Raw genomic sequence first — 11310 nt, forward strand, 5'->3', positions numbered from 1 at the left:
AACCACATACACGGGGTATATTTAAAGCCTTTGGGGAGTTTGCAAACCTTGAGACTCATTATGCATATTAAATCCCGTCCCCCACCCCACCACCCCTAAAAGGCTCTCAAACCACCCCCACAAGAAAGCAAGACTCCAGAGTCCACCACAACCCAAGCAAAGGGAATTGAAAAACAACCTGCCAAGAATGACTCCCAGTGGACGACTAGGTGACCCGCTGGCCCTCCCTGGCTTCCTGCCAGCGAGCAGTCTTGCTTCTCTTTGCATTTTAATTCTGAGAGAGTTAGAGAATCTCTGCCATTGCCAAATAGAGCCTCTGGATACAATGGGGAAGCTGAGAGGGAGGGAACCAGCTCCTGGCAGAAAAGAGCCAGTCTCCCTCACTGGATAAAATTGAGTGTGTGGAGGGGGAGGGGAAGTCAGCTTATCTATAAAGAGTCATCCTTTCCCACCAACATCCCTATTGGCTCACACACAGACCCCAAGGCACTGCATCAGCCACAATCCAAGAACTGTCCATCAAGTCCCTCCCAGCTCACATACAAGCCTGCACTTTTTAAACTAAGCTGACCACAGCTGGCTGGGCCACCTGCTTCTTTTGTACACATTCGTCTTCCGAAAGCCTTGTACCCTAATACACTATACACTCCTGAAGCCATTCGTTGCTTGGTAAACAAGGCAGTGAGACTGATATCCGGAATGAGCATCTGATGTTAGGGCTGTTGAATACATCCACGGGGACCCCTGGTCCAGAAATGGGCGATCTTGCTGCCCAGAGTTCATAAAGTCACTTCAATAGCATCACATAGATGGAACTTGCAGAAGTGTAAATAGGCCAAGAGGAAAGGGATAATGTTTGGAAGTTGTATTCCTGGGAAGCTTGAGGTTAGGCTTCCTCATATGCTCAAGAGTTTCCAGGGGACTGGCAGGGCCCCTTCTCCTCACTGCCAAGTTGCAAAATTGTGTGGTCACCTCCCCCAGCTTCCCTCCCTCCTATGCCCTCAGTCCTGGCCTCCTAGAGCCAGGACAAAGCCCTCAGGCAGTGACTGGGAGGGGAACAGGAGGAGGGACAGAGGGATGGGGAAGGCTGCACAAAGGAATTCCTCACATCAAGCCCCCTGACTGCCAGCTCCAGAGAGTAAAGAAGCCGACCTCCTCTCCAGCTAACTCCCGGGCGCCCATCTTCCCACCAAGGCTGTGCTCGGGTCATAGAGCCTCTCCAGACCTTCCAAGAGGACCCACACTTCTTCCTGTAGGTGGCATCAGTGACACCTGTTTGACCAGTGAGGCTGAGCCAGGGACTGCAAGAGGGAGGAGGCAGACAACTCGGAGAGGAGCTGGGAGGCAGAGCTGCTGGCTCGCTTGCTCACTGAGTAAAAGGTGTGAGGGCTCGGGAAGGCTGGGGGCTACCGCTGGGAGCTGGGAAGCGAAGAGCCGCTCAACCGGGGAGGGATGGAATCCTGGGGACTAAGCAGCACCCCTGTCAGATGCCCTGCTCCGGGTCTTTCAGACTGGCCAGATCCTGATTCCATCTTCCAGGCAACTCTTGAGGGAGGTAGGACTCTGGAAATCTGGGGTACAGGGATCCGACCCTAGAGGAAGCAAGGGATGTGGATTGGTGCTCAGGACAGGCTACTGTAGAGTTCCGGGATGGGGAGAAGCAGGGGCCTCCCCTTAGGTTGACTTAGTCAGTCTCCTGGGAAGGGACCCACAAGGTAAAGGTTTCCCTCCCCAGCTCCCTCGCCTCCACTCCTTTCCCAAGGGAAACTTAGTAAGGGGGCAGTTCCAAGAACACACACCTTGTTTCCTTACAGGAGTCCTCACAGAGTGAACAAGGGGGCCCTGCTTCTTTGTACAGGGCAGTTAGATGAGAGACAGACAGACAGACAGACAGACAGACAGACAGACAGACAGAGACAGACGGAGAGAGACAGAGAGACACACAGAGAGACACAGAGAGATACAGAGACAGAGACAGACTGAGACAGAGTGACAGAAAGACAGAGACACAGAGAGAGGTTATCCAGAGGCTCCTGTACATAGGGATTTTGAACCCCATTTTACTGGCAGCCACTAGTCCACTAATGCACACACATGTACATATGCTGATACATGACACACAGTCACACCCTGCTTGCAGTGGTGATTCAATAGTAGAATTCTCACCTTCTGCAAACTGCACACCCTCTCAAGTAGAATCACACAAGCCCAGTCTGTTTTGTAGATCAACTTGGTCTCAGCCATACTGAGAACTCCCTGGCACCACCGCCGCCACCAGCACCCCGTAGTACACACACACACACACGCAGACACGCACGCATGCACCTTTGCCCTGTGTGTGTAAAGTACTTTCAAGGATAGCTCAGAGGGTGGGGCCTCTGGGAAGGGGGAGGCAGGGTTGGGTTTCTTTCTATTTGTGGTGGAGGGTGACTGTATATGGTAACTGGGGAGGAAAGGATAAGGCTAGGGTGGGGGGACTTGGATTATCTAGACTGTGCAGGCAGGAAAGGGGGGGAGTCAGGGATCCAGGCAGCCTGCTCCCCTCAAGTCTTCCTTCCATTGGCAGTGTCCCTAACCCCTGAGAAGTGGACACAGAGAATCTTTCAGTCAGGGCTTTGTGGTTTATTCAATCCTGTATCCATAGCAACTAGTCAACCGGCTGTGCCTCCCTTAGTCTGGGGTCAGAATGGAAACCTCTGCTTCAGGTTACTCCTGCTTCCTGGGGTGCAAGGCAGCACGGAGCTGCCTCAAATTCAGTCAGATCTGCCTTAACTTGCTGAACTGAGTTTGCCCCACCCTAAGGCAATTTCTCCTAAAATACTCTGGGCAAGCACTCTAAACCCAGATTTGGATGTCATTAACTAGGCAGGACCTGGAGAGAGTGGCTACACATGATGCCTACAGAAAGGCTGGACCACTGACTGCCCAGGTATCAAAACTAAGGGGCGATGAAAAACTCCAGACATGGTCCCACTTTTCTAGGTTTGGAATCAGTCACCTCGTGAAATCCAGAGCTCTGGGTCTGCTCTGTGACAACCAACCTTCCGGCTGAGCAGCAGCCCAGGCTCCTCAGATACATGGGAAGGGAGACTGGAATCTCTGTCTTCTATAGGGTCCCTGATGGTCAAATGTCCTTTCCCCTAGGCCTTCACCATGGCAGAGTCCCCCGGCTGCTGCTCCGTCTGGGCCCGCTGCCTCCACTGCCTGTACAGCTGCCACTGGAGGAGACATCCTAAAGAGAAGATACAAACCAGCAAGGTGCACAAGGGATGGGGAGGTAGCAAATTTGAAGGTAATACCGAGACCCATTGTATTCCTAGGCAGCTGGGAAGAAGGGGCTTTCTCTTCCCAGAAAGAAAATCGCCCTCAACTACTGGAAGCTCAGGGCAGGGCAGGAAGCTGAGCTGCCATTGTGGGGGTCTCTGAGCATGAAATGGGGATGGCTGAGAGCTTCTCTCCTGCTCCTTTGCAGTGCGACTGCATCTGGTTTGGCCTGCTCTTCCTCACCTTCCTCCTGTCCCTGGGATGGCTGTACATCGGGCTCATCCTTCTCAATGATCTGCACAACTTCAATGAGTGTGTCATGTACCGCCTGCCCCTTCCTCCCAATACCCGCCAGCCTACATCCTACCCTGTGCTCAGCCCCCACTATAAGTCATCCCCAGCTCCACAGGGCCCCTGAGTCCCAGCACTTCTAACCTCCTTAGAAAATTCCTCCAAGAAAACTCACCAATCCCTGGAGACTGTGGCCCTATGAAACATTTTCCCCTCGCTCCCATCTAGTGGGTTTCCTGGATCTGGCCACTTCAACTCCCACTCCCAACCCCCAAGTCACCTCCTCCCCTTGAACACCTTCCTTTACCCTCCTACAGATTCCTGTTCCGCCATTGGGGACACTGGATGGACTGGTCCCTGATAGTCCTGCTGGTCATCTCTCTCCTGGTCACATATGCATCCTTGCTATTGGTTGGTCCAGGGACATGTCGCCTAAGTCCCACATAAACCCTTCATTCCTGCTCAGGTCTACTGTCTTGGTCTCATCCTAGCCACTGAGGGGAAGAGGATAATTCTTGGGTGGGAAGAAGATACCAACCTGCAGGTCCCACCATGTGACTTGCTTTCTCTCGGAGCCTTCTAAGTGCCCCTTCTGTCTGTTCCCAGCTCCTGGGCCTGCTCCTGCAGCTCTGTGGACAGCCTTTGCATCTTCACAGTCTCCACAAGGTGCAGTGACTTGGCAGTGATTGGGAGAGGGGATGCTGGGTCCAACACCCTGACGGTCATCTGCTTTTCTAACCCTGGGGTCCAGGTCAGGACCCGTAATCCAGTATATATTTATTGAGTGAAAGTATAGTGGATGCCTTGAGGAAGGGGAAGAATCCTGTGTCCACAGAATGAAGAGGTAGCCCCAGTAATGATGAGCCTAGGCTAACAAGGAAGGCCCATTCGTTCCTCCCTGGCCCCAGGTGCTGCTTCTCTTCATTATACTTCTAGTGGCCACTGGCCTTGTGGGACTGGATATCCAATGGCGACAGGAGTGGCATAGTTTACGACTGTCACTGCAGGTAAGTGGCTGATCTCCACTGTTTAGGTGGGAGCCTTGGCCCACGGCCAATTCTGGACCATTACATTGGCCCCTGGTCCTATGAGACAGCAGATCTCTCTGAACTGCAGAGAAAGGGGAGGCACAGCACAACAGTAGGGGTCTTCCTCATCAGCTGTTTTCCACAGGCTACAGCCCCATTCCTTCACATTGGAGCAGTTGCTGGAATCACCTTGTTAGCCTGGCCTGTGACTGACACCTTCTACCGCATCCACTGGAGAGGTGCCAACATCATCCCATATTCACCCTCACTGGACACCAGTGCCTCTTCACCCACAGTTTCCTGTACCTGAGCTCTGCCCTCTGCCCTTACAGCTCCACCTCACCTGTTGCCTTTCCCTGAAGCACGTCCTCCATTTTTTACAGGTCCCAAGATTCTGCTACTGTTCCTATTTTTTGGAGTCACTCTGGTTATCTACCTGACGCCCTTGTTCATCTCTTCCCCCTGCATTATGAAACTCAGAGATTTACCTCCCAAGCCTGGGTTGGTGGGACACCGAGGCGCCCCCATGGTAAGTGATGGGCAGAAACCTGGGCAAGTAGAAAAGAATCTGCTCCTCTAGGCTTCAGGTCTGTGGGTTCCCAGGCCCACCCTCCCCTGCTACCTCCTCACCAACTCCCTCTCACAGCTGGCCCCTGAGAATACCCTGATGTCCCTGCGGAAGACAGCTGAATGTGGAGCGGCTGTGTTTGAGACAGATGTGATGGTCAGGTGATGGAGGGTGGGGCCTAGAGGGTTGGTGTACTGAGGGACACAGTGGGGACACTCAGGAAAAGATGGCAGCTCCAGAACTTTGTCCCCTGACACTTCTTGTGCCCACAGCTCTGACGGAGTCCCCTTTCTCATGCATGATGAGCGGCTGAGCAGGACTACCAATGTAGCCTCCGTGTTTCCAGAGCGAATCTCAGCCCACAGCAGTGACTTCTCCTGGGCTGAACTGCAGAAACTCAATGCTGGAACCTGGTTTCTAGAGGTGAGGACACCAGCCAAGATGAGGCCACCACTCAGTGGCACTCAGGGCAGAGTTCATTCCAGCAATACGTACTTGCTGCACCCTGTGCTGGTCAGCTAAGAACAGTCTCTGCCCTCGTGTCACTCCCAGATAGTAAGGAGAGCCTAAGCAAAAGACAATTGGAGTCGGAAATGGAGCAATAAAAATACTTCTCCTGGGCAGACCAGAGTGAGGTCCACTGTTTTGCAAAACAAGAATGTGAAACTAGTTCTGAGGTGCTGGGATGGAACCCAGAGCCATAACTAGCAAGCACCCTACCACTGACATACACCCCAAACCCTCGCTTGGGCCGTGGAGGTCTAGCTTGGAGTCCGAGCATTGGGTAAGGGCCAGAAACACAAGTAGGTTTCTAGAGAATAAAAAGTAGCTCAATTTAACTGAAAGCTCTAACTCCCAGGAGTGGTAGGAAACAGAGGCTGGATCATAAAGAAATTTGAATGTTGTACATTGAAGTGTTGATCTTAATTCTCTAGGCCATGAAAAATACTCAAAGGGGGATTTCAGTTTTACAGTCCCTCGCTTCCTGATTGTAAAAGTAGTATTTGTTCACTGTAAAAAAAAATGTTCAGAAAAAGGATTTATGAACTTGGATCTCCCATAATCTAACCTGTCTAAAATATGCACTGATTATATATGTGCGCGGACATACTTTCTTCAAAAAGATAAAAAGCATGACACAGAGTTGCTGTTTGCTTTTGCTTTTATAAAATTAAGTCTATATCTAATGACATAGAGTAATTAAAAACCAAGAATGTGTTTATTTGAACTTTACCTTTAGCACTTGTTAGCTGTGGTGATGCTGGTCAATGCTTCTTAGCCAATCTGTGCCTCAGTTTCCTCATTTGTATGACAGGGATAATAATTGTAGTACTTCCCTTCTAGGCCTTTTGGACAGACTGTTAGTTCATACACACAAAGTACCTAGGACCCCACACATAGCAAATACCCTCTATTAACCAGCTTTATTTATGTCAGCATTTGGGAATCATTAGTTGATAAAAAGGGAAGGCAGACAGAGTGGCAGAGGCTTGGAACAGCCACAAGGAAGGATTCGAGAAAAGGCCAATCAAGAGCAAGTGAAAGGTTTGACAAGCCACAGTGGACAAAAACAAGAAATACCACACCAGTACTCCGCATGAGTGGACTGCCTGAGACAGTGTGAAGCCCCCAATGCTAGAGGTGGAGGAAGCTGACAGTTGTAGCCTGAAACAAAGTACAGAGGGTGCACAAAAGGGAAAGGAGTGTCGAGAGCACTGTGGAAACTGATTCAAGCTGAGGCTGAACTATATGGGGATGCAAGTGCACGGAGAAAGGGCTGAAGGACCAGGGAAAAAGCAAAGGGTCAAGATCACAACGGTCTCTATGAAACTGAAAAGATGATGTAGATGAAGTTCTGAACCTGGACGGGTAGGATGCTGAGGCCACAGAGTATGATTTGATGGAAGAAATCAGAGGTTTAGAGAAAGAAAGACCTTGGCATAATCTGGAAACACTTGGCAAGACTGAGAGCAGCTAATTGGGCGGTGGTGGTCATGGCTTTAATCCCAGCACTTGGGAGGTTACATAGCTGCTTAGCAAATTCCAGGCCAGACAGGACTGTATAGTGAGACTGTCTCAAAACAAACAAACAAAAACAAACAAACAAACAGGTGGCAAGGATTGGGAGAAAACCTAGAGGCCTCTTGTGATGTTGAAATAATGCCCCTCTCTTATAGAGGCGACCTTTCTGGGGGGCCAAAAAGCTGTCCGGCTCTGATCAGAAGGAGGCTGGGAATCAGACAGTACCAGCATTAGAGGAAGTGCTGAAGGAAGCAGCAACCCTCAACCTTTCTGTCATGTTTGACTTGCGCCGACCCCCAAGAAACCACACGTACTATGATACTTTTGTGAATCAGACGGTGGAGGCCGTGTTGAGTGCAAGCGTGCCCCAAGCCATGGTGATGTTATCCAGGGTTCCCAAAGCACCTCGCTTTTGGCCCCTCTTCCCATCCTACCTTCTTTAGAGCATGATGATTTCAAGGCTGCCTCTTGCCCTCACCTTCCTACCCCTGCTCACATACCCCATTCTGTAGCCAAACCTCTCTGCACCTATCCCCGGAATCCCTAGGGCTCCCTTAACATTATGTTACACTCACTGTCCCTGAACCACAGGTTCTTTGGCTCCCGGATGAAGACCGTGCTACTGTGCAACAACGGGCTCCCAGAATGCGCCAGATATATGGATATCGGGGTAGCAACGGGACTGAGAGGCCCCAGTTTCTCAACCTCCCCTACCAAGACCTGCCTGTGTTGGATATCAAGTGAGTGCCAAGGAAAGGAATAAAAAGGGCCCCAAGCTTGACTATCAGGAAAGAACCCATGCAGGGAGGGGGTGCGAAAGCTCTTCATTCATGCATTCCCACAATGCATATCTACTGGATGATTGCTATAACTCATGCAGTATTTATTGTGGACTTAAATAAATGTGAATAAAATGGGAAAGGTCCTGGCTTTCACGGAATTTAGGAACTAGCCAAAGTTATAGGTAATAAATCACCTAATTTATGCTGGGTGGTGATACTGTGAAAACACGGCATAGTCGTGATTGGGGTTTGCTGTGAGGAGCACTGATGACTGAGTTGGGCACCAGATGATTGATTACAAGGAGCGAACTATGGGCAAAACAGAAGAAGCAAGGGTAGAATAACAAGCAAGAAAAAGGAAGGGGAAGCTGGAAAGATAGACAGGGATCAAGCTCGTTAGTGCTTTGTAGACCATGAGAAGCGTTGTATTATTATTCTACATTGCAGAGATCTGCATAAAAGAGGATGGATCTAAGGCAGAGAGTCTCAGACATAAGCTGGGCAAATTCTGGATGTCCCCCATTTCCCCCCGCTTCCACAGGGCACTGCACCAGGATAATGTCTCTGTGAACCTGTTTGTTGTGAACAAACCCTGGCTCTTCTCCCTGCTCTGGTGTGCAGGGGTAGATTCCGTCACCACCAATGACTGCCAACTGCTGCAGCAGATGCAGTACCCGCTCTGGCTTATTGTAAGGACTCTAGAACTGTCACTGTCCCTCATGTCCCATCTCTTATTCTCCTTAAACCTGTCCTTTTCCATACTTATTTACCCATATGAAACTCTTGGGGTTCCTGGCCGCTCATGGGTCTCTTCTATTTCCATAGCCCCCTCAGAAGTACTTAATGATATGGGTCATCACCGACTGTGCCTCCATTCTGCTACTTTTGAGTATCTTCCTCCTCCGAGGGTGAGTGCTTTTGCCTTGGTCTCCTGGGCACTTTCCCCAGGCCCCAAGTAAAAAGGCTGAGTCTGACTCCACATGTGGCCTGGGATTAAGATTTTGTCCGTTCCAAATTTTGACCCTGGGGAAAGCAGTTTGGAAAAACCCTGGGTTGGAAAGTCTTACTACAAGTTAGTGGAACTCTCAACAAAAAGTCTCTCTCTCTCTCTCTTTCTCTCTCTCTCTCCCTTCCTCCCTCCCTCCCTTCCCCTCCCCCCCCTCCAGGAGATGTGCTGGGAGAAGCAGAACAGGTAAGAATGCACTTTCCCTTCCTTTCTTATTTTCCCCTCCTAATTTCCCCTGGCTTCACTCCCTACATGAGCCATCTCTTACCCACTTCTCTAGGCTTAGAAACAGCAGTGCTACTGACCAAGATCAATAATTTCACCTCAGAGTGAATTCTGGGCCCAGGTCCCCACCAGCTGCTGTCTAAGACTTGTGTGCACTGGTCAATGGGAAGGACAGGAGCTGAAGTGGAATGTCCTGGAATTAAAAGTTTGGAGGAGGGAGCATTGCAAACAGAAGATTTTGAACTAAGAGGGCCCTCTGTCCAGATGGTGGGTATGTCTCAAGCTGCCATGGAATTTGCTGCCTTTGGTGTTTTGACATGAATTAGTTGGAAAGACAGTGACTGACAAGAAGTTACTCCCAAAATGAAATTAAAGCAAGGAAGTGAGAGAGATTGCCAAGATAATGCATTAGGCTTGTGTGCACATGTACTTGGATAGAAGATGCAGGGTGTGTCAGGGTGAGATAGCTCAGAATGATGACTGAAGGAAATTTGGCCACAATGACCTTTCTCGAAGAACTCTTAAGATGATGAAGACTGTCCACACTCCATGCCTTCTCTCCTCACCGTCACAATTCAGCTTCTTCTCTGCCTACAGGCTGGGAGTGAAAAAACCTCATTTAGCAATGTAATATTGTGTCTACGGTAGGTTTTTGTTGTGAGCAGTCAATGGTTCCTGTGTCTTGCCTGTTAATCTGTTATTCAATGAATTTTTAATTGTCATTTGGTCACAGTCTAATCATTTCGATGCCAGAGTTGGAAGGATGCTTTTTTCCATCCGGAACTGGATGTAAAATGACATTGAGATGTCATCATGAGGAGATTTGCGGGCGGGACGTGGAAGGAATAACAGCCACCCTTCCTCCTGGAGAGTAGTGGCAACTGCCTCGGCCGGGTGGCCCAGGAGCTTTATGCAGGGGTTGCGTTGTAGCTCCACCTTGTGGTCTCTCGCCCTGAGAGGTCTGGATCCCTGGATAAGGTGAACATACTTATGAATGCCACCACTTTTCCTTGTGTGTTCGGAACTTAAGTCCTTGACTTCAGACTCTGAGAGCAAGGTCTGATTTTCACTCTCTTTTTTTTCTTTCTTTCTGGGATTGGTGTAGGGTCTGGTTCAAGCTAGCCTTTTCCTTGAGGAGCAAATTCCTCATTACGTTGTTGCTTGTAAAACTAAAAGTTGAGAAGGCCAGAGCGGAGCTGACCTGGTGATGGTAAAGCAGGTAGAAAGGGAGTGGGAAGAAAAAAAGCTGGAACAAGTATGGGCTCTGTGGCTGACCCTGCAATCCTTCATTACACGGTTGTTCATCCCAGTTCCTGACTAGACTCAGATGCCAGTCAAATTAATATTTTAGTCAGGACAGCAAAAAGTCCTCGATTCCTTCTCTCCCGCAAGATCAGGACTCGGAGCAGCATTAGCATCTCAGAACAAGACCCTACCTCTCTGGTCCCCCTCCCCACCTTGGTTACTGGCAGCCGTAGAAACTACAATTCCCAGTATGCCTCTGAACACTTAAGGTCTTCTGTGGATGGAGGCGAGTTTGAATTTGCAGTGGCAGCGCGCGCGCGTGCGCGGCCCCAGACTTCCACTCACGCGCGCGCGTGCGCGTACACACACACACACACACACACACACGCACGCGCGCGCGCACACACACACACACACACACACACACACACACACACACACACACACCCCACTCTTTCATCGCCGCCCCCCCTCACTCTCCATTCGGACACACATCCGACCCAGGCAGGCATGGCAGGGCTGGAGGAGCCAAAGCCAAGACTGCTGTTTGGCCAGGCCCTTTGAAGGTTCATGTTGCCTTAAACTGAACAGATCACGCTGTGTTTCAAACTGCATTCCTTTATTACCTTTCCCTCTTCCCAATCCCACTCCTCAGTCTAGCCGACTACTGACCTCAGCTCTTGGAGCCCCCAGCCTGTCAGGTACTGCGTGCTGTACCTCACATATACTTGACATATACTTGGGCATATACTTGCTTCCCATCTCGCACACTTTTTTTTTTCTGCCCTTGTCAGTTGCCCAGGCTCTTACCTTGCAGTTTCTTCACTTTCTCCTTTTCCCTTTCCTTTTTCCTTTCCTTTCCTTCCCCTTCCCACCCCT

The 11310-nt window shown here is 50.1% G+C and overlaps 1 protein-coding gene across 3 annotated transcripts; it reads left to right on the forward strand.

Annotated features, from left to right (window-relative positions):
* The first annotated feature begins 887 nt into the window (after positions 1-887).
* On the forward strand, positions 888-9912 carry Gdpd2 (glycerophosphodiester phosphodiesterase domain containing 2). Of its 3 annotated transcripts, none has more exons than XM_039099593.2 (16): positions 888-1555; positions 3145-3258; positions 3473-3576; positions 3873-3966; positions 4162-4221; positions 4464-4562; positions 4729-4822; positions 4967-5112; positions 5230-5312; positions 5424-5574; positions 7329-7550; positions 7765-7913; positions 8497-8644; positions 8781-8863; positions 9122-9147; positions 9242-9908. In XM_039099593.2, exons 2-16 carry the CDS (start codon positions 3154-3156, stop codon positions 9292-9294), a joined length of 1617 nt encoding a protein of 538 aa, XP_038955521.1. In that variant the 5' UTR covers positions 888-1555; positions 3145-3153; the 3' UTR covers positions 9295-9908. The 3 variants fall into 3 exon arrangements, with proteins under 3 accessions (XP_038955521.1, XP_006257126.1, NP_001100414.1); XM_006257064.5 differs by having other exon boundaries at positions 889-1252; NM_001106944.1 differs by having other exon boundaries at positions 1125-1380; positions 9242-9912.
* The last annotated feature ends 1398 nt before the right edge of the window (positions 9913-11310 follow it).

The sequence above is a fragment of the Rattus norvegicus genome, chromosome X (assembly GCF_036323735.1).
Source record: "Rattus norvegicus strain BN/NHsdMcwi chromosome X, GRCr8, whole genome shotgun sequence".
NCBI classification, from domain to species: Eukaryota; Metazoa; Chordata; class Mammalia; order Rodentia; family Muridae; genus Rattus; species Rattus norvegicus.

What these genes read in the sequence shown, in the direction of transcription:
- Gdpd2 (XM_039099593.2), top strand. Translation starts at nt 3,154, where the DNA reads ATGGCAGAGTCCCCCGGCTGCTGCTCCGTCTGGGCCCGCTGCCTCCAC. An exon ending in CTGCCTGTGTTGGATATCAA is followed by an intron (nt 7,914 to 8,496) that starts GTGAGTGCCAAG and finishes CCGCTTCCACAG; the next exon opens with GGCACTGCACCAGGATAATG. An exon ending in AGTACCCGCTCTGGCTTATT is followed by an intron (nt 8,645 to 8,780) that starts GTAAGGACTCTA and finishes CTATTTCCATAG; the next exon opens with CCCCCTCAGAAGTACTTAAT.